We start from the raw sequence: 22,864 nt of genomic DNA, 5'->3' as shown, positions 1-22,864 counted from the left end.
ATAGCACCACAAAATGAAAATAACCTGATAAAAAATTTAATGCAAAATTAAAATGTGATGCATTTGCTCGTTACTTATCCAATCTCAACCAAACTTGTCGGAAGATTAGAGTTACACATGATGGAGGTTGTAGCGACTTCATTTGTCCACCGACCAAGGGAGTTTACCGCCTTGGATGAACGCTGTTAAGGTGTACATATAGGTTATTGTAGCATATTGTGAGACACACCTACAAGAAGTAAAAAAAAAAAAGTATAACCACAAACTATGCAGTCAATTATGTCCAATGTATGGTTACCTTTTCAAACAGTTCCTGCTATTGTTTAACACTGAACTGAACGAAATTTGGAGGAAACTCAGCATTCTAGAGGAATTTGATGCTTATTGCGTCCACCGCAGACTAACGGATCCGAGCTGTCTCACCTTACTAGGCCTCTATATAGCTAGATTGCAATGATCTTTAGCGAATAAAGGTGCTTAAATGAGTCTTTACTAATGAATGATATGTCCCATTGCCTGTCTGATTTTTCTTTCCATAACATGATATGTGGCCTACATAATGCACTGTTTACAACCTGTATATTGGGGCCTCATATGTGATTTATCCCAGCCATGGCTTCAAGAATGATGTGCGATATTGCCCCCGACACCTTTACAGCCAATTGTGACCTTTACTTGATGCATAACCTGACACTTCCAACAGGTCGTGAGTATTGTTTAATACTCGCCTGGGGGGGGGGGGGGGGGGGGGGATTTAGAGAAAATTGGAGGTACTTAGTACTTATACATGGGTGGTGTATAGGCTAAGAATAGCTGGTCTGCACACCTACCAGAAGTAAAAATTATTATAACCAGTGGCTGACTTTTGATAACATTTACACATGGACACTGCCAGAACACATGGACATGGGAGAGGTAAAGAACACATGGACACTGCTAGGACTTCCAGGAAAGAAGTCGGTATTTCAAAAAGGTGGATCTGGGGTGAATTAACGGGGTTAGAAAAGATCAAGGTTTTGGATGGGGGAAGATAAGAGATAGTGGTGAACAGCTCTTTTAAAGACTTGGAGGGAGGAGTGGGATTGAAGAGAGTAAGGGAGTTTGTTCCAGAGGCGGGAGAAAAGAGGAATGAAAGAGTGAAGGTGAATAGAGAGTCTTGATTTTGGCAGTTTAACCATAATAGGGTTGCAGGCAGATCCTGTGCGACCTGTAGGAATATTTGGGGGACAGAGCCACAGACAGAGCTGGGGGGCTGGGGGGGGGGCTAGGCCGGAGAGGAGTTGGTAGAAGACAGAAAGACCACCAACTTGCCTGCGGTGAGTGAGTGAAAGGCCCTCAGAGTTAGCTTCATCGCAGGAGATTCCAATGATTCTGAATGCTTTGGTTTCAACAGCGTGAAGACGAGCTAGGTGTGAGGCAGGAGCACCGGCCCAGAGGGGAGAGCAGTATTCCATTGAGCTGCGGATGAAAGCCTTGTATGTGGTGAGGAGCTCAGGTGTGCCAAGGAAGGATTTCGCATGATGGAGGATGCCCAGTCAGCGACTGGCTTTGGAGGCCAGCTTGGAAATGTGGTTTTCCAGGAAAGATCATGGCAGATAGTGAGACCCAAAAGCTTGAGCGACAGAACTTCTTGGAGAGGATTGTTGAGAAAGTATATGGGAGGGTTGTCCAGTCGTTCTTTTCAGAGAAACATCATGAGAATGTGAGATTTGTTAGGATTGAAAGACATGTTCCACTTGTTTGACCAGTCTGTGATTTTGTCCAGGTCTGCAGAGAGTGAGGAGGCTGCAGACTGCCGATCTGAGGGATGAGGAATGGAGCGGCAGAGAGTGGAGTCATCAGCAAAGAGATAGAGAGGATTTTCCAGAGAGTCGGAGAGATCATTGATGAAGACCAGAAATAGCATAGGGCTCAGAACACTGCCTTGGAGGACTCCAGCCTGAACAGGAAGAGGAGATGAGAGAAATCCATTCAAGGCCACACGTTGACTACGACTAGAGAGGAAGTCCGCAAGCCATGCATGGAGATTTAAATCTGCAGCAGTTTCATCAAGCCCTCTTTACTTTCTGCCAACAGAGTGGTATCATCAGCGTACATGATTGTTGATATGTCTTCCTCCAATCATGACTTCAGTATCGATGTCATCCAAGTTTGATTTTTCATCAAAATTGTGATAACCAAAAATTAATCGGTCAATTCCATTTGATGATAATGGCATAATGATAATATTATGACGGCTGGCAGAATGGCCTAGACTAGAGGTACACACACTTGCCTCTAAGCTGTCTATCCTGGGTTCAAATCCCGACACAAGTATAAACTGTCATCCCAGTTTTTCACAGGCAGGGTGATTCATCAATGTGTGTACCGTCCAATGGACGTTAAACTGGGTGTCCCGTCTGCTGGCATTATTGTTGGTGGACGTTAAAGATCCTATGATGTCCTTGGCGAAGTGTAGGCGAGCTATATTGCCAAATTCAAAATTCCTGCCCTAACCTCAGTTGAATGTCAGGTCTGGACAGCCAGTTTGTGAAAAACTTTTGTTTTTCCCATCATCCCATCATTCTCCCGTCATCCCCTGGCCAACCCCATGAGTGTGGGAATAATTGCGGCCGTTAAAGAATAATAATAATATTAACACAAAACCGTCCGCATGGTATGCACATACACATGATCCTTCCCCCCACCCAATTCCCATGCCCATTCCAGTTGGGAGTGGGTGTTTCTCGTATAAGCAAGAGGGAAAAATGTTGGTCATGCTAGCATTTCGTGTTTTCCTGCACTATCCCATCAAAAATCCTGGGATATACAAATTTATATTTAACGATGTGAAACAAGCTTTTGTGTGAGGCCATTTAATACAGTGTGCCCCAAATGGAATTTTAAAACTTTCCTTATTGTGCATTATAATGTATGTAGATTGGAACCCTTGAACTAGTGTTCAGTCTCTTGCCCTTCTGGGCCTCACCATCAGCCATGACACGTCCTCAGCAGACCACATAGCAAATCTGGCCTCCAAAGCCAGCCACAGACTGCGCATGTCCATTGATCCAAGATCCAAGTCTTTCATTGGAAAATCAAAGCTACTCACAGTCTTCAAGGCCTTTGTCAATGGAATATTAATCTCTGCTATAGCGCTGGCACCACAACATCATATCTGCCGCTCCTGGATTCTGAGGAATCTAAAGCTCTCAAGATTATTGGAATCTCCTGTGATGAGGATGAAGTACAAGGTCTGTTTTTCACACATCGCAGGCAGGTTGGAGGTTCCTCTATCACGAACATTTCTCCCTCTGTTCTCTCAGTCCTCTGACACTCCATGGTAACTCAGGGAAACTTGTGCTCCAATCTCAGCAGGGGGCGCTGCATCTCAAATCAGGTAATCATTCAGGTGGGGAGACAAAGCCGGCTGTCCCATCTGCATTAGCTTTAGGACGTAAAGATCATATATGGTATGTTTTGAAAGAAACAGGCCATTGTGTGTTGTTCCCCTGATGAAAGTACATAACTTGGGTTAGCTGTACAATTAAGACTACCTGCAGTAAGTGGCACAGGTACCACAGACACAATGGCTCCACATGTGTGTCTAAATGTCCTTGTACATTTTAAATTTCCTTTTCATACATCAACAACAAGGAATGCCAAAGTTTGGAAACATGGTCTCAAATGTCGCCAGTCTTGTTATTAACTTATCCACCGTCAGATTTCTCATCCTCATTGGAGATTCGCAAAACGCAAATGTTAGAGACAAACAAGGAAACAAAAACAAATGCCAACAATACGTTAAACTGAAATAATTCCATAACTTTTTGAGATACCCTGCTCAAAGACAGACAAACAGACAGGGGTGAAAACATAACCTCCTTCCACCTTCGGTGGCGTAGGTCTGCGTTGGCGGCAAAAAAGTATTAAAAACAAAAGTATAAAACTTTTTGGGTTATCTGCTAAAAAATTTGCAGAAACGCTGATATTTCAGGCACAACCTTCCTCGGAGCAAAAAACACACATAGAAGTCGAACAAATACTTCTTGGATAGTATGATTGATTTTTCTTTTAATGATGGCATGGATTACCCACCGTTTACATCCCGAAAAGGGACAACTATGTCAATAAGCGCAATTTAAGGAAATTATATCCAAATAACGTGATGTTGTTAAATGTGAAATTATTATGAACTATAATTACAATATGAAGTCCATGGTGCGAGACATACGAGTATCACTCCAGCTAATAGGTAATAAACCTGTTTCATTTACGAGTCAACTCGTAACTGAAAAGTAACTGAAAGTTAGTGTAAGTAACTGAAAAAAACCCAAAAAAACAAACCCACATGACCAATTAGAGTACATTTAGGAGTCACCGCATGTATCAGCGACTGTCCTTCAATGTTTCCAAAAGCAAGTTTGTTCTCAATCAGAATATTCCTCAGGACCTTTACTTGTTCGGTCTCAATTATTTCGCCTGTGGAGTCGCCTCCCTGTCTGTCCGAATTACAACACTCTGTCTCTCTCCTTCTTCCCCTCCCTCCACCAGCTCTAGGTCACAGCTCACAGTCATCTCATGGCGTCTCCTATTACAACTCATGTTCTCACTAGACTTTTGCCATTGTTTGTATGTCAGTCGAATGGCCGCCTTTTCCCTTCTCTCTCCATCGAAGCCCCCAAATCGTCTATCCCTTTCGCTCCTCCATGAATATAAACGTTGTAATTTAAGAATGGCTGGCTAAATTTAAGAATTACAGCTCTTCCAGGAGCCTCGAGCAAGTATACAAAACGAAAATCAGCATAAAAAAACATTATTGTACTAGCATGGGCAGGTGACCAAAATTCCTTCTCTACCCAATTGTAGTCACTTGGTGGTTTGTCGGCACACCTGAATCGTTGCTATATTTTGCGCATTGTTTTGAAGTACTTGGCGTAGGAATGTGGCACAAGATTTATAGTTCAAATGAATCAAATGGACCCTTTGCAGGAAATCGCAAACATAGGAAGGATTGAAGATCTCAAGCGAACTGAGAATTGCGGGATCCATGGATCCGCTCCTTGAGCTTTCACCAGGGTACATTTTCATTATCATAGCAGAAATGTTTGCAGCTCTATCACTCTCATGATTTAACTAGTCAAGTCTCAGTTTACACCAGATCTCCTTCCCCTCTCTCATCCCCCGCCCCCTGCCACCGAACACCCCAAGGCCATAAATTATAAAACCCTCCTTTTCATTGGCATCTAATGGCAGGAGGTTGTCTCTCAGTGTCAGATTCTTCCTCACCACAGGCAAGTTTGTGGCCTTACCATTTGTAACCTGCTCTTGCTTCTCCTGCCCTAATCTCCTCTCCCAACAACACCTGCCCCTTTCAAGTCCTATGCATTCAACTGGAAACCTTTCCTTGTCATCCTCTGAAAGTCTAAACTCAACACCCACTCCCATTCATTCAACCTCTTCTCTCTCTCTGTGAAACCGTCTTCTGGGTCTGTTATCTCATCCCTTTTCCTCAAATAATTAATTCAAACGTGTTGCCTATCGGCCTATGTCACCAGATGGTCTCTCCCATTCCTATCTATGAGCTTTAGTACACCTGCCGAGACCGTTTCCCCATTTCACCAAACCCTCTCCTGGTGTTGTGCACCTTTATTGTCCCCCGTTGCACCGCGGAGCGAAAGGGGGACTATGGTTTTCCCCTCCATCCGTGTGTCCGTCCGTCCGTCCGTCCGTCCGTCCGTCTGTGCGTGCGTGCGTGTGTGCGTGCGGGCGTGCATGCGTGCGTGCATAAGCGAAGGACCGCATTCGAATTTGGTGTGTGGGTGCAACCCACGTCAAAATCCAAGATGGCCGCCGCCTTGTATGTCTGATGCGATGTATGTCTGAACCTTGTGAGCTGAATAGCTTGAAAAATAAGCGAAGTACCAACTTCTAATCTGGTGTGTGGGTGTATCTCGGCATAAGGAAGAACGCTATTGAAAATTGGGTCTTCACGTCAAAATCCAAGATGGCCGCCACCATATATATGTCTGACCCTTGTGAGCGAAATATCTCAAAAAATAAGCGAAGTACCAACTTCTAATTTGGTGTGTAGGTGTATCTAGGCACACGGAAGGACGCTATTGAAAATTGGGTCGCCACGTCAAAACCCAAGATGGCCGCCGCCATGTATGTCTGAACCTTGTGAGATGAATAGCTTGAAAAATAAGCGAAGTACCAACTTCTAATCTGGTGTGTGGGTGTATCTCGGCATAAGGAAGAACGCTATTGAAAATTAGGTCGCCACGTCAAAATCCAAGATGGCCGCCACCATATATATGTCTGAACCTTGTGAGCGAAATATCTCGAAAAATAAGCGAAGTACCAACTTCTAATCTGGTGTGTGGGTGTATCTAGGCACACGGAAGAACGCTGTTTAAAATTGGGTCGCCACGTCAAAATCCAAGCCTTGCGTCTTCCACTTTTTCAACTCGCATCACTTCATCGACTGGGGACCTAGGCGTAACGCTTGTTTGTTTTTGTCCTTCTGTGTCCCCTTCACCCAACTTTCTCCGATGACACATCGACTCTGAGTTGTTCCACCCTTCCATGAGCCTAATCACATGCTCCATTCACACAAACCACAAGCTCACTACATCAATATAAAATTGTGTAGCGGATACTGCTACGGTGCTTGCAAACTGCACAACATGCACACAAATTTACAAAGTTATTTTTACAACATATACAAGCAACTACTCAAAAATACACAACCTAGTAATGGATTGAACAAGGCCAAGCATTGCAAAAAGCAAGCAATGCCATTGCCTAACCTTGTACCGTATGTCACTCGAACCCATTTAAAAGGCAGAGGTAACCATAGGGAATATCATCGCGGTTTGCGTTGGCTTGTTGAATATGTCCATTTGAGCACTTAACTCATAAAACGGAGATCTTTGGATCAAATAGCATACACTGTGTTCATTTGTCCATTGTCCTTGAATGTTCTTGAAATAAAATGTACTGTACACTGATATTTACTAATGTTGTTGCCCTGCATGTGGTTTATGTACATGCCACACCCAAAGCTTTAGATCACTGTAGAAAATAAATAAATAAATAATAAAACCCCACCACAAAGCACATCAGCAATATTGTTTCCTTTGCTGATTTATTGTGCATTTTTCAAAAAAAAGGTTGAAGAATTAACTACAGAGTTCAGAGAACACCTTACCCCATACAGTCTTGAGAAACAAGGACATGGGCGGTGTCTGTGAGTGGCACATGGGTGGGGTTTGTGAGTGGCACATGGGCGGGGTTTGTGATTGGCACATGGGCGGTGTTTGTGAGTGGCACATGGGCGGTTTCTGTGAGTGGCACATGGGCGGGGTCTGTGAGTGGCACATGGGCGGGGTTTGTGAGTGGCACATGGGCGGTGTCTGTGAGTGGCACATGGGCGGGGTTTGTGAGTGGCACATGGGCGGGGTTTGTGAGTGGCACATGGGGGGTGTCTGTGAGTGGCACATGGGCGGGGTTTGTGAGTGGCACATGGGCGGGGTTTGTGAGTGGCACATGGGTGGGGTTTGTGAGTGGCACATGGGCGGGGTTTGTGAGTGGCACATGGGCGGGGTTTGTGAGTGGCACATGGGTGGGGTTTGTGAGTGGCACATGGGCGGTGTCTGTGAGTGGCACATGGGCGGTGTCTGTGAGTGGCACATGGGCGGGGTTTGTGAGTGGCACATGGGCGGTGTCTGAGTGGCACATGGGCGGGGTTTGTGAGTGGCACATGGGTGGGGTTTGTGAGTCGCACATGGGTGGGGTTTGTGAGTGGCACATGGGTGGTGTCAGTGAGTGGCACATGGGCGGTGTCTGTAAGTGGCACATGGGTGGGGTTTATGAGTCGCAAAGTTGATTGGTCGTGATCATCATACTAAAATACGCAATTTTAATAAACATGTAACAACAACACCAATGATAATAGCATAACATTAATGTTATTACAAAACAATATTAATACTCATAATATCCCTTCTTCCCAAGGTGTTTTTCCTCTTCAAACAAACGCTGTGTTAACATGTATGAACATGTTATAGTGCCGTTTTCGAGGGGGCACCCCCTTCCAGAAGTAAAAATATGATAAACCTCAAACACGTATGATACTATGGTTACCTTACGAAAGTCGCAATTACGATTCGTGTTCAAAATATAACATTGAATTTAAATTAAGTTGTTGCTCCATCATAAACTGACGTTTATGGACAGACAGACAGACAAGCCCTTTTTGCTTGGCACATGCAGGGTAAAAATTAGATAATGATTCGGTAATTATAGTAATTTTCTATTTTGGAAATCGTCCTTGCCTTTATTACCATGATTTTGTAAGTCCAACAGGATGGTGTAGAGGTAGCGCAGCACTTGATTTTGAGCTGTCTAGTCTGGGTTTGATTCCCATCCAGGCAATGAACTGTCGGATTGTCCGAGGTAGAGTGTTGCATCACCAAGTGCACCGTCAATCAGACAGACGTCAATCTGGATGTTCCATCTGCTAGCATTAGTTGGTGGAATTTAAAAAAGATCGCACGGTGCCTTTTTACGAAGAAGGGAGTCATTGCCGGCACCCTGAACAAATTACCTTCAGTCGGTCATTCCTGATCAACAGGTTCGTAGGCCTCAGTCACACTGGATCGTACGATTTCTGGATCGTGCGATTGATGGCAATCTGGCCGAGGTACGACCAATCGTCAATGTTTGCTACGCTCTCCATTTGCGATCGCAATTAGCGATTGGTCTTAGGGGTCATCATACGATTGGTGGTACGCGTGGTTGTGCGATCACCAACGATTGGAGAAGATCGATCGCAAGATCAATCGTAGGTAATCGTGCGAATAGTGGTGGCGATCAGCGACCAATCGTACGATCAATCGTGGCGACTTGCGACCGCTCGGACAATCAATCGTGGCGACCTGCGAATGCTCGCACTACCGATCGTGAGGTTGAACGACAGGTGGCACCACCAATCGTCAGGTGGCAGGACCAGTAGCACGACCAATCATGCGACTACTTGACACGCGATCATGCACAACTGGTGGTGCATCAATCGTGACAATCAATCGGTCGGACAATCAATCGTGGCGACCTGCGAACGCTCGCACTACCGATTGTGAGGTTGAACGACAGGTGGCACCACCAATCGTTAGGTGGCAGGACCAGTAGCACGACCAATCATGCGACTACTTGACACGCGATCATGCACAACTGGTGGTGCATCAAACGTGACAATCAATCGGTCGGACAATCAATCGTGGCGACCTGCGAACGCTCGCACTACCGATTGTGAGGTTGAACGACAGGTGGCACCACCAATCGTTAGGTGGCAGGACCAGTAGCACGACCAATCGTGCGACTACTTGACACGCGATCATGCACAACTGGTGGTGCGTCCATGCGCGACTGGTGGTACAACCTAGAGTCCCTGTATAAAGAGAGTTGCGCCATGCGCTGACCCGAGATTTCTGGTCACGTGATTTCGTGGCGCCATTTTGTGTCTAACTTCACCGTGCGTGAACGTCAGCTTGGTACGGGAATGTTGTTTATTGCCAAACAAAATGACTGGTTGTTCTGCTTTTGGTTGTTCAAACCAATCTGGGAAATATAAGATGTATAGATTTCCAAGTGATAAAGTCAGAAGACAAATTTGGGAAGCGAAAGTCAGACGAAAGAGCTGGAAAGCGATCGACTCCTCGAGACTCTGCCAGGTAGGCCCACGCCGCTTGATGATCGATGTTCAAAAGCAATTCTATCTGCTCGGTTTTTTTTTGGTTGTCTGTCCGTTGAAAACCCTTTTAAAGGGAAGTGATTTGTGTTTGTTTATAATCTTCAAGGAGCTGACCAAAAATGCATTTCCGTGGGAAGAACCCTGCTCAATTTTTTTCGGGTAGTCCTAGCGGACCGCATATTGTCATTGATTGATGAAATGTCTGGTCAGAGTGTTGTATTACGGGCAGAGTTTTCTTAAGGTCTGAATGTATGAATCATGTTCTGTACTGAATGTATGAACCAAGTTTTGTACTGAATGTTTACTGTGTTGGCCTCATCGTGTTCCTGGTGAAATTAAACAAGTTATGGTGAATACGACGTCTTATCTGTGCTTTTCCATATCTGTTCGACTAGACGAACCGTGCACACTGCAGGTATTTTTTAAAAGTTTTTTCTCTGTTTAATTACGCCTTGGCGCAGTCGAAAATTAAGTGTTAATTAAGTCGCCAGCTATGAAACATATTAATCGATCAGGCAATATCCATCAGAGTTCTGGGCAAGGGTGTAGTAATAAATGAACGTTTCAATCTTACTAGATGCCGATGACGTTTTCCTTATGTCAGAGACAGAAGCTGACTTGCAGCTTGTTAAATCATTACAATGGAAATTGAATATAAATGTCGATAAAACTAAAGTTGTACACTATAGAAATATGGCAATACCACGTACAGAATTTGTTTTAAGTGTGTTAGACTATATGTCGGCTGGAAGTCCTACACCGGAATTGCTCTCGGCACCCTTTAAAAAATATTGGATATGCCCACACTCCTTTCTAAAAGTTATTAAAATTCAGAGAACGACAGCATTGGTTTGTCTTACTTATAATGTTAGCTCTTATATGCAGTGTTGGCTTGTAATATGCATTGCCATACCACTTTTAATATCACCACACAGCTCTTTTTCACGGCAATAGCTGAGTTTTTGACAAAACAAATATCACCTGTATGTAATAATAAGACTAAATATGTGAAGTAAATTTTTTTTTAGCAGGTTTAGAATATATCACCCCATATCGCGAATGTACATGTATATCTAATCCGACACACTTAGACACAAAATGGCGTCCAAATTTGAGTTGACACAACTCTCTATATACAGGGACTCTAGTACAACCATGTAAGACTTGTCTGCGACCTCTTACGATTTGGAATCGCAGGTCAGAAGTTTTGAATATGACCATCGACCTTGCTGCGACTGATTTTGCTCTGGCGATCACCCACGACCTCTGCGACCAGTCGCGCGCTCTTTCTACGTTTTGCCCGCGATTCACAAAATTTTCGGTACCTGGTGGCAGGCCCGGTGTGACTGGGGCTTAAAAGGAGGGCAAGAGGGCAACTTTCTCTGGTCGACCCCACAAGAAGTTGGGAATAATTTGGATCATTAAATAAATAACTATTACAGTGATTTGTTGAAAGTGAAACACTAGCAATTTAAAGAAAGTTTAAAAACACGTGTTACTCGAATAATGTAACCAAAACACGAGCAATAAAGGTCATTTCTTAAATAACAACCAAATCAGGAGATGTCATCATGACAAGCAAGGCTTTCATGTAAAGGCGATGGGATACACACAAACCTACCTATCGTATGACAGGCAACATAGCTGCAAGTCTCTACTATGTACATTCGCGGACAGAGAAAAACATCATTCGGGCCAGGTTCCCACACAGTGGTTGTTTGAGAGGGCAAGTTCGAGACACAAAGAGTTGCCTGTATTGCTCGCACCCAGCCAGAACTCGCCACGGCCTTCCTTCCTGCCAGGCTCTGCTCATAGGGCCCAGCTGTTTGGTCAAGACGTGGGCCAACTCAGCCTTTGGCTGAGAATCACAGCGCCACACTTCCAGCTTCTCCAGCTGACTCCACCAAGCACGGACGCAAAAAAAAAGATCAGAGAAAAGGGACATCATTCTCGTCTGGACAAGGAGGTGGGGTGGTGATGTAATAAACCCAATTTGAACTTAAATACTTCCCGCAATTAAAGGTGCGGAATGGAATTTCAACTTAATATAATGAAGCGTTTCTTTAAAATTCTCAAAAGCTGCACTGAGCACCTGCATCCGTGCATCGTCCAACATCATTATTGCTCATTATATCGTTGTAAGATTGTACGGCATCCCACGATGCAGGCCGGGTGTATACCGAACTACACCCAAAAAAGAAGACTCACAAACACTAGTTCAATGCAAACTGAATGCAAAGAAAAACTAGAACAGCACTCGGTAGAGAGCATACCTTAACCAGGCTGATTTGTTTACGTTTTTGTAAAGGCCTGATCTGGATTCGGACCTGAACTAAAATAAAATCGGCAAGTTCTTACCACCTAACCAACCCTTGTTCTTGCCACCTAACCAACCCTTGTGCTTGCCACCTAACCAACCCTTGTGCTTGCCACCTAACCAACCCTTGTGCTTGCCACCTAACCAACCCTTGTGCTTGCCACCTAACCAACCCTTGTGCTTGCCACCTAACCAACACTTGTGCTTGCCACCTAACCAACCCCTGTGCTTGCCACCTAACCAACCCTTGTGCTTGCCACCTAACCAACCCTTGTGCTTGCCACCTAACCAACCCTTGTGCTTGCCACCTAACCAACCCTTGTGCTTGCCACCTAACCAACCCTTGTGCTTGCCACCTAACCAACCCTTGTGCTTGCCACCTAACCAACCCTTGTGCTTGCCACCTAACCAACCCTTGTGCTTGCCACCTAACCAACCCTTGTGCTTGCCACCTAACCAACCCTTGTGCTTGCCACCTAACCAACCCTTGTTCTTGCCACCTAACCAACCCTTGTTCTTGCCACCTAACCAACCCTTGTTCTTGCCACCTAACCAACCCTTGTTCTTGCCACCTAACCAACCCACCCACCTCGTTTTGTAATAACTCATCCATAACTTTTTGAGACATCAAAACAACTCAATGGTAAAGAATCGCTACATAAAATTAAAAAATTATCCTATCCGGATCCGGTACTTCATCAAAATCTAATAAATTCCTCCTTGTCAAATATCCAACCTGTCCGCCAGATTTAATCCTAATCCGTCCAAATTTTTTGGAGATATCCTCTTCATAAATAGACAGCCAGGTGTGAAAACATAACCTCTGTCCACCTTAGGTGGCGGACGTAACGAAGAAAAAGTTTCCCAAAATGAATTATTATAAAACAAATCTGCACAGGTGATTTAAATATATTTACTTTGTCAGAGCTGAAAAGTAGTTAAACTTTAAACTTTCTTAAACTTCCAGCCATAAATCTCCATGCAAGCTAATCCGAAGATGCGTTTACTTCAACATGAGTGTACAGCGCCAGAACCCAACCCACCACATATTCGCAGAATTGATCGCCACTGGCAAAAATAATAATTAAATAAAAACATCAGCCTACAAATTGGTTGGCCTGTTAGTATTCCCATCGCAATGTGGAACTAGACTTGCTGGTGAAGGCATCAGCGCAGAGCTAGAACAATGGGTGAAATGGACAAGCCGCTGGCTTAGGTATGTCAACAGCTGTAACCAGAAGCTGACGTGTCAAATGTTAACTTTTCCTCTTTTGCTCCGATAATGTGTTAACACCCAAAACCCCCAGCTTCTCCTCGATGCCCACGGTAGCTATCATACCTCAATTCCCATTTGAACCCCTGGCTGATGACATTTGAAACCAAGGTTCAAATAATGTGCACTGAATGTGTTTGGCCATTGGCCTCGTAATTCAGGTAAAAAGTACACCAATGTCTACTTTGTGTCTTTGTCTTGCACAGGCTCCTCCATGAGTCTGAAATAATTGTCAAAATAAAAAATAATGTCACATGTGAAGCTCCCGCGTCATCTGCTTAACCACCAGCACCTGGTTGTGCGGAGATGGAACACGGTGGATATCCCTCCATGGATAACCGTGCTTAAAGAAACTTGCTGCTGGCCAAAAGTGGCCAATGCTGTGGAAAACACTTTGCACTCTGAACGAGGTTTGAGCTCCATAGGTTGTTAATATCAGAGTGAATTCGATTTTTATCCCTCCAGGGATTCCCAATATTCCGAATCGGTTTCTGTGAGAAAGAGTGGCGGGAACAGAAGTGCTCGCAATCTTACAAAATATAAATAATTTAATGGGGGCACAGACCAGAATGAACACGGAACCACGCACAAAGACACAATAAATAGTCACAATATTTATATAGACAGCAAAGAAACTAACCCCCTATGGGCCCACACTCCACATAAACACAGAATTGGGTGAGATTATTGAAGCAGGCAGCAGGTCAAATGCCCAGGTTGGATGGCAGGATGTAGCACAGCTCATGTCGCAGCAGCAGAGACAGACCGAGCTCGATCTCGCCACGGTGGTCCAGGTATTTAACTACACAGGGGCCATGGAGAGAGGACCCACACACAAAAAAAGACCTCCTAGTGAATGCTGGGCCCATGTCTTCATATAACCTCCTTATCCTCAAGACGCCCATGTCTCTGCGTGCAGGGCGCCAAGCAACCAAGCACCGCATGCATGCATAGTGACAGCGTCTCACCCAAATCTCCACCAAAGTGCTGCCAGGCAGTACGGGCCAATGGTGGTCCTCCCTCCTGCTATGGTGCTGCTTCCTTCTCTTCCCCAAGTGCGTGAGGATGCGAGGGGGAGTGAAAGGTGTACTGCAGCATGGACTTGGGCAACACATGCAGTCTTTCTCTCACCTGGCTCCTGTCCGGTCAGATACGAGAGACATGTGACATGACAGGCTTAACCTCTCTGGCTAGTTATTAAAGGCTACAATATGCTGTCTCCCAGTAGCGGACAAACAAACGACTTATCCCTATCTTACTTAGCTACTTATCCCTATAAGGCATGCACAGAAATCCTAAAGTACTGTACGTGTTCCATGCATGGGGATGGATATACCTCAATTCTAATAATCGACCTCCCTCCAACACACCACTCTCTCCCCGATCAGGACACAACTTGAACTAGCCGAAGAGTTCTGCAAGAGCCCGGGGCACATTTACATAGGGAAGTAAAAGCCAATTTATTCATTTTGGAAGTCCAACAATGTACAATAACAAAAATCAGGATTATCAACAATACAAAATGCTGAACAATGTTATCACTATTCTGCAATTTAAAAATCCTTTGTGTAAATGTGCGTGTCACAAGGCTGTGGGATCAGTTAGAGGTATGTGCACTTGTCTCTGATGTGTCTCGCCTGGGTTGAAATCTTAACGCAGCTACAAACTCTCAAACTCTCGTACAGGTGTTCGGCATATATAGGGCGAGGCATCAATGTGTGTGTTGTCCATCGGAATAACACATCTCATGATGTCTTTCGCAAAAAGTAGGAAAGAAAAGTAGTTATCGCCAAAACTTTGAACAAATTCGACATTCCTGTCGCTTTCAGTCAAATGTCAGGCCTGGCCAGGTGGCTTGTGAAAGACAGGCCAAAAGCGATTCTTCCTGGAAGAAAGTGGTTATATTTGAAGGTCTTATAGAGGTAGTAGTTGTAGACACGTACACATTTCATACAAGCAATTGCTGCGAGATGGCGGAGGGTACTGCTATTTGCGACCATGTGATGAAACCATTTTGTCTGCTCTGACCTCCTTGGGAACAAAGTTTTGTAATCATTTATCGACAGCAAAACGTTTGAACATCGTAAGTATTTAGAAATGAAAATAAATAAATAATGAAAATAGAATGTCACTCGGTAGAGAGCATACCTCACATACCTCCCTCAGGCTTAACAGTTTACGTTTTGAATTCCACCAATAGGCCAGATCTAGATCCTGACCTGAACCAAAATCGAATCGGCTTGCTCTTATAAACTACCAACGCATCCACCAGGTTTCGTCCGAATCCGTCCATAATTTTTTGAGATATCCTGCTCACAGACAAACAGACCGTGGTGAAAACACAATCTCTGTCCACCTTCTGTAGCAGAGGTAAAAAAAAAAATGATAAAAATGCAATCCCCCCAGAAACATCCAAATACACAGTAGCTCAGAACAAAGATAGGACATAGCTCCTGGTTCAATTCCATCATGGCGAAAGGTCCAGCCGGGTCTGGCCCGAGCCAGCTGGGAAATTGCTTAAGAAGAAAAAAGGCGAAATAACTGTGGTCTTCAACCTCTACCATCTGGACATCGGTGGCATTGAAGAGTGCTTGCAGTGAGGCATCGCTCAGCATCCAATGGTCACGGAATGCATGTTCTGGGTTTCCGCCCTGGCCTGCAATTAAGCATCAGCGCTCATCGCAATCTTGCAGCAACGTCACGGCGACGGGCCTGCATCCAGATGAATCCACAAACTACTCCCCATGAGTAATGACAAAGGAAGCAAAAAAACTTCAGGAATTCACCGAAACTCTGCAACGTTTGTACATAAGATCCCCAAATAATAAATATACATGATGTGAGCAAGTTTGTTGTTTTAAACTGCCAGGAAATGGTCAAGATACAAGAAAGATATCATTGCCATCACGGTGTTGTGCCCGAGTGAAGCCACCAGCAGTAGTGCGGCATTCCTTTAACGCCGAGACAAGCTAGTGCAGGACTCCGTGTTAACACGGAGATGGTAAACTGCAGGAAAATATGCAACAAGACTGAACACCTTGATCTGTACTTGCATGTCGTCCTCAAACAAGCAACTTAACGACGAACCGCCTCCCGGAAAGCAAATTATTTATTTTCAATCGTACTTTTTATAGAAACTTCGCCAGGTTAAAAAACTTACGAGTTTGGTAAAGCAAACCAATCAAATCATGATCACGAATCTCATCTCAATGCGTTGAATTTTAAAAATGAAAAACAGTGAATTCGTCAATCCAACGCCGGTGTCATAAAGCAAGTCCACGGACGACAAGACGCAACTTCATGATGTCACAAGAATTTCGAATCAAGATCACGTTTGTTTAACAGATTTTCCCATGCCTCCTCCCCCCAAGCCCTCTCCCTCCCACAGATCTCCCGATGTCCCTGCTCTCAAATTTTGTACTTGTGTGCTTTCCTCTCTCTCCCCGTCTTGTCTCCCGCTCCCTTTATCTTATGTTTTATGTGTCAGTTTGTCTTTTTGTGATTAATGTTAGCTCTTAACGAGCCTCGATCTTGTATACAAAATAAAAAAGAAAGATCAAAACTGCAGAAATTGTGTAAAACAGGGAAAAAGTGCATGTAGTTGCAAAGTCTGGGAGAAAGGCTAATGGTCTGTTTGCTTCGTTCCATCACGAGGTACATAACTCCAGATGTCGGGGTTCTACGGTTACCCAAGCCACAGTCCTTGGGCACAGAGTTCTGCGTAGAGCTCGGCACAGCTGGGATGCTCGCCATAAGGGGGAAAAAAATTAAATAAAAACACTAGGTACTGCCAAAGGGAGTTGCAGGGAACCACAAGGCCATCAAGCTGTTCTCAAAGATCAACGGATGTATGGAAGTTTTGGCGACATTCCAGATCTGGACTCTAACCGTGTATCGATGTTAAGGTACACTCATAAAGCCGTTTTGACGGTCAGGCTTTGTTGCCATTAGCACGACACACAGCATATGGTGTTGAGGATCATGCGTTCAAACCTCAGACAAGGCGGCGGCAGACAGCTTTGAGGTCGTTCTTGAGCACAATGTGGGGGGAAAAGCTTTACTACGCTTGGCTATGCATCCGATTCCACAATGATAGAGATGTGTGTGTGCGTAAACTAGAAAACACATGGTAAGAGAAATATGGTGGAGAAGGGAATGGGGAGGATAAGAAATAGGAGGAAGGAAAAACATCTGAGCTGTGGACGTGAAGACAAGAACAAATTGATTGGTTTGTAACTAGCATTTTTATCAAAGATGGAGACCGGTAACGGAGCTCAGATTTTGCGTACTCACCTTTGAGCTGTCTAGACTGGGTTCGATTCCTGACCGGACTAAAACTGGCAACCCGGTGTTGCACGGGCACAATGTGGCAAGAACAAATTCGCCGTCCTTAGGATGGGACTTAAGCAGGATGTCCATTCTGCTAGAGCTATCTGGTGGAAATTAGAGATCCCTCTGAGTCTTTCACGAAGATTAGTCGATTGTCGCCGGTACTCTGGACAGATACAAATTCCTTCTTTGACCACTGGGAAGGCAATGGCAAACTATCCAGCAAATTCCCTTGCCCAGATATCTGATTTGGCAATCCCCAACACCTTGTAAAGGGTATGAGATTAATCCAATAAATCCAACCAAGAACTCACCGATTGATTGCAATTTTCTCATGAATATTTAATATTTATCCACCATTATGCCTTATTTATTGAACAATCAAGCTTATGTATTTATTTGATGAAGTAAGTAGGTCAATAAATTGCTGGATGGGGTATGGAGGGTGGAGAGTGGGGAGTGGGGACAAGGAGGGAGGGGAAGTTGAGTAGGTGTGGAGTGGCATGGTGGGAGTGATCTACCCCTACTTCTCCAAATTGAAGACATTTGAGCATTCCTAATTTGGACCTCAAATTTATGTTACCTCTAAAGTGAGTCATGAGTTTTGAGATATTTTTATGCCTCCGCCCCCGAAGGTGGCTGGAGGCATTATGTTTTCAGGTTGTTCGTCCATCCATCCATCTGTCCGTACAGGTTAAACCTCGTTTTTCTCAGCAACCACATGTCCGATTGAGACTAAACTTTCAGGGTAGGAGTGACACCCATGCAGAATGTTTTTTATGACAATTGTGACGTCATAGGTCAGTGGTATGGCAGCTATCTTCGATTAAACGCGATTAATTAAAAAATTATTTCTTGGAAACCGCTGAATGGAAAAATTTGAAACTTGGCACAATGTCAAGTACTTCCAATGGGAAACAAAAGGATGATAATGATGACATCAAAGGTGAAGTGGTATAACAGCCAAAAAGGTTTTAATCCAATTCCTTATCCTAAATATCTGAAATTGCATGCACATGTATGACCAATTTGTACCGAAATATTAAATGTATTATATCATAGGTCACATGGTTTGGCTGGCATATTGGATTTAACCTAATACCTCAAAAAAACATCTTCACCCAAACCACCAAATCGATTGACTCAAAACTTTATGTGTGTCATTGACAAGGCTTGTCGATTAAAAGATGATCATGAAAACATCATTGGTCACATGGTGTGGCAGCCATATTGGTTTGAAGGAAAATAGAAAATAATTATATCTCTGAAACCGCTTACCCTATCGATGCGAAATTTTACAAATATAATCTAATGCCATTGTTGCATATAGTTTGAAAATGATAATGTTGGTCACTTGGTTTGGCAGCCATCTTGGATAGGTCACGTGGTTTGGCAGTCATCTTGGATAGAAAAACGAATCTTATCCGATCAACACGAAACTTCATAAACGTGATCCCCTACTGATACATATGCAGAGTGTACATTTTAAAGGTCATATGTCATGTGATATGGCAGCCATATTAGCTTGAAAGCCGATACTTTAAAAAATCCCTTCTCTGAAACTGCTTTACCGATCGATGTGAAACCTGTCATGTCTGGTAAAAATGTGACGCTTGAAAACAGCTGAAGGGATTTAAATCAAACTTGTTTATTTTAAAGACAGTGAATGAGGGCATCTACCAGTTGTGGGACTATGTGGAGGCATATTGGCGACACAATCGCATTGTTCTAGTTTAACTATAAAAGTCCCTTTAAAGACCTGTGTAGTTGGTGACAGCTAAACTTCTTTGCCCAACTTTTGTACCATCTTGCCCATTTGTCGGACATCCAAGAAAGACCCCAGCTCACCAAAAACCTATCATGTACCAGGCAACAGTTTTCAAATAACAATACATAAAGCCTTGGAATGTCTGAAACATTCACCCAAAAAAAAAAAAAAAACTTTGGGAGGAAACATCTTTTCTTGTTTGCTTATGATACAGCTGGAGGATGAGATTAACTATATCTGAAATAGTTTACTACTGTACAGACATTTGATCATGAAATGGATGCGAGGGAAAGAGAGATAGAGAAAGTGAAAGCTGTAGAAAGATGGTAGTCCTCCAAGGAAGATGGCAACCCTCCAAGGAAGACCCAGCAATCCAAGAAAGATCCCAACACTCCAATAAAGATATCAGCACTCCAATAAAGATCCCAGAACTCCAATAAATATCCCAGGACTCCAATAAAGATCCCAGGACTCCAATAAAGATCCCAGGACTCCAACAAAGATCCCAGAACTCCAATAAAGATCCCAGCACTCCAATAAAGATCTCAGGACTCCAATAAAGATCCCAGCACTCCAATAAAGATCCCAGGACTCCAATAAAGATCCCAGCACTCCAATAAAGATCCCAGCACTCCAATAAAGATCTCAGCACTCCAATAAAGATCCCAGAACTCCAATAAAGATCCCAGCACTCCAATAAAGATCCCAGCACTCCAATAAAGATCCCAGCACTCCAATAAAGATCCCAGGACTCCAATAAAGATCCCAGGACTCCAATAAAGATCCCAGGACTCCAATAAAGATCCCAGGACTCCAATAAAGATCCCAGGACTCCAATAAAGATCCCAGGACTCAAATAAAGATCCCAGAACTCCAATAAAGATCCCAGCACTCCAATAAAGATCCCAGCACTCCGATAAAGATCCCAGCACTCCAATAAAGATCCCAGCACTCCGATAAAGATTACAGCACTCCAATAAAGATCCCAGCACTCCGATAAAGATTACAGCACTCAAATAAAGATCCCAGCACTCCAATAAAGATCCCAGCACTCCAATAAAGATCTCAGCACACCAATAAAGATCCCAGCACTCCAATAAAGACCCCAGCCTTTCAACAAAGACCCCAGCAATCAAAGAGAGATGACAGTCCCCCAAATAAAACAACAGCCCCCCCAAGGAAGAATACAGCCCCCCAAGGAAGACTGCAGTCCCCCAAGGAAGACGACAGTCCCCCAAGGAAGACAGAATATTACCAAAGAAGAAGGCAGACTCCCAAGGAAGAAGGCAGACTCCCAAGGAAGACCCCAGCCCTCCAATAAATACACCAACCCTTCATGAAAGACCCCAGACCTGCAATAAATATCCCAGCCCTTAAAGCTTTCTTCAGTGGGATTTTGTCCACAGCACGTTTACCTGACGCTGTCGAACAGGGACAAGGCAGGTGGGCCAGTAGGTACGACAGGACTTTGCTCACCATGACACCGTCAGCTCTGTGCACTGTGTTGGTATTGCAGCGCTCCTTGAGCTGTGCTCCCGCGCCGTATTCCTTGGAGCTGCTCCTCCTTCCAGCTCCCTCAAACTCACAAGTCGCGCCCTTGCTCTCAGAACCTTCCTCCGGCAGCTGCTCCCCCGCGCCTTCCCGGCTCCAGTGCGCACCTTCCCCGTGCCCGCGGAGTGATGTGGGGAGGGACGGGGAAAGGTGGGCGGGCGGTGAAGGTATGGGCGGGGTAGCCTGGTGTGTTGCTAATGGGAAGTACCGTAGAAGGTGCGGTTTCCAGAGCCGTTCCGCTGGGACGTGCTGTGTGCTTTCACGTGCCTGCCCGGCGTTCCCAAGGACGCCAAGAACTCCGCGAACGAGGCCATATGTTAGACTGGTCCAGTCCAGGACAAACTTTCAGCACCAGTGCGTCAGTACGTGTACAAAGCACCATTTGTATCTTAGGCTGGAAGCTCGGCTATGAGGTTCACAAAGTTCTAGGAGTATGACACAATGTCGTCTGCGAAACACAAACTTTGAACCTTTACTCTTAAATTCATACGAACTTCGAATTAGTAAGAAAAAAGAAGTGCGACAACTTATACACACGATATAATGAAAAATTAAATCAATAAGTACTTTTCATAAAACTTTGTGAACATGTCGTTCCGAGAACATTTTGAATTAATCATCCACCCATAAGTCACCTAACTGTATAAACCGGCATTATTGACTATTTTGGTCACACATGACCTCAAACTATATTAAGCGGGTCAAATGTCATGTTAAACGCAGGTGAGTGCATCTGGCACAGGGTTTAGATTGCGATTGCCAGTCAAAGAGGATTTCCAAAAGGGAATACCGAGACGTACCGAAGAGGTCATTTGGGCCATCACGCCTGTGTGGTATCCATAATCGGAGCACTAACAATTAACCTTTGTGTATATATATATATGACCTCTTTTAAACTAATTTAATATATGTGGTCCAAAGACCTACTCATAAGTTACATATCCCTAAAGCTGTAGACAAGATATCCGGCTTTCGACCCCCTCCAATTAAGGGTAGCGTGCTCCGCGATGCAGCACCCCATGGTGCTACCCAAGGTAGTTCAGCACAACATGTGGTGCGGTTATTATAGAGCTAGTCCTCTCACTCCTAAGATGGGAGTTTAGTGAACACCGTTAATGAGCACCATGTCAGGAAGCACAGTGAACTGCATTTGATAAGTGCAAGCTGCTCTACGCACATCAAACAGAACGCTCGACTCACCTCCTGCAACAGGTGATGCAAAGGCAGCATTGCAGGACAATAGGTAAGTGAAATTTTTTTTCTCACGCGGTTAGTCAATTGACGGTTCTCACAGTTTCATCCTGGATTGGAGGATGAAATCCGAGCAAAAACAACCGCATAACTTAATGGATTCCGTTCTTGCGTCGGTTTCACTTGAGGTGTAACGATGCGGTTTGAGGAATGCTCGTATGAGGAATGGCTCGGGATTCCAGGTCCATCCCTCCTCCCCCAAGGACCACGTGACACCCCATGAATATGTCAGCGTTGTTGCTCACACAAGGCATCCAGCACTACCCAAACAGCTGGAAGCAGCCTTCAGCAGGAAATTACATTTTTCCTTTTTAAAAGGAGCAAGTTGGGAAAATCATTTCCTTTTATGGACTGAGTTGAATATGCTGCTGTTATTGGTTGATTACTGCCATCTTATGTCGGTTAGTAGTCTTGATGGGTCAAGGAGATGAAAAAAGAGTAACATGCGTTCAAAAAAAAAAAAAGGAACAACCTTCTCTGCCTCTGAAGTGCTCATATCAGGTTACCTTGATACGTAGAGACGGCCACGTGTTCAGGTGAACAACCTGGGAAGGTGAATTCCTAATATAGTGAAAGACCTACTGCCCAGACATTAAACAGGGTAACCTGGTGAAAGGGAGTAACCAAGAAGGGCAAATCACT

At 44.3% G+C, this 22,864-nt stretch overlaps 1 protein-coding gene across 1 annotated transcript in view; it reads right to left on the bottom strand.

The window, feature by feature from the left end:
• The window catches only part of LOC137420984 (unconventional myosin-Ie), a 155,137-nt gene extending 134,040 nt beyond the window's left edge, over window positions 1–21,097 (bottom strand). Inside the window, exon 1 of the mRNA XM_068106574.2 lies at window positions 20,897–21,097. Coding sequence (XP_067962675.2) covers window positions 20,897–20,899 — 3 coding nt within the window. The 5' untranslated portion in view covers window positions 20,900–21,097. The remainder of the gene's footprint in view (window positions 1–20,896) is intronic.
• Between the last annotated feature and the right edge of the window lie 1,767 nt (window positions 21,098–22,864).

Source organism: Myxine glutinosa, chromosome 2 (assembly GCF_964187855.1).
Source record: "Myxine glutinosa chromosome 2, kmMyxGlut1.1, whole genome shotgun sequence".
In the NCBI taxonomy this organism is placed as follows: Eukaryota; Metazoa; Chordata; class Myxini; order Myxiniformes; family Myxinidae; genus Myxine; species Myxine glutinosa.
This window is presented reverse-complemented; position numbering and strand designations above follow the sequence as displayed.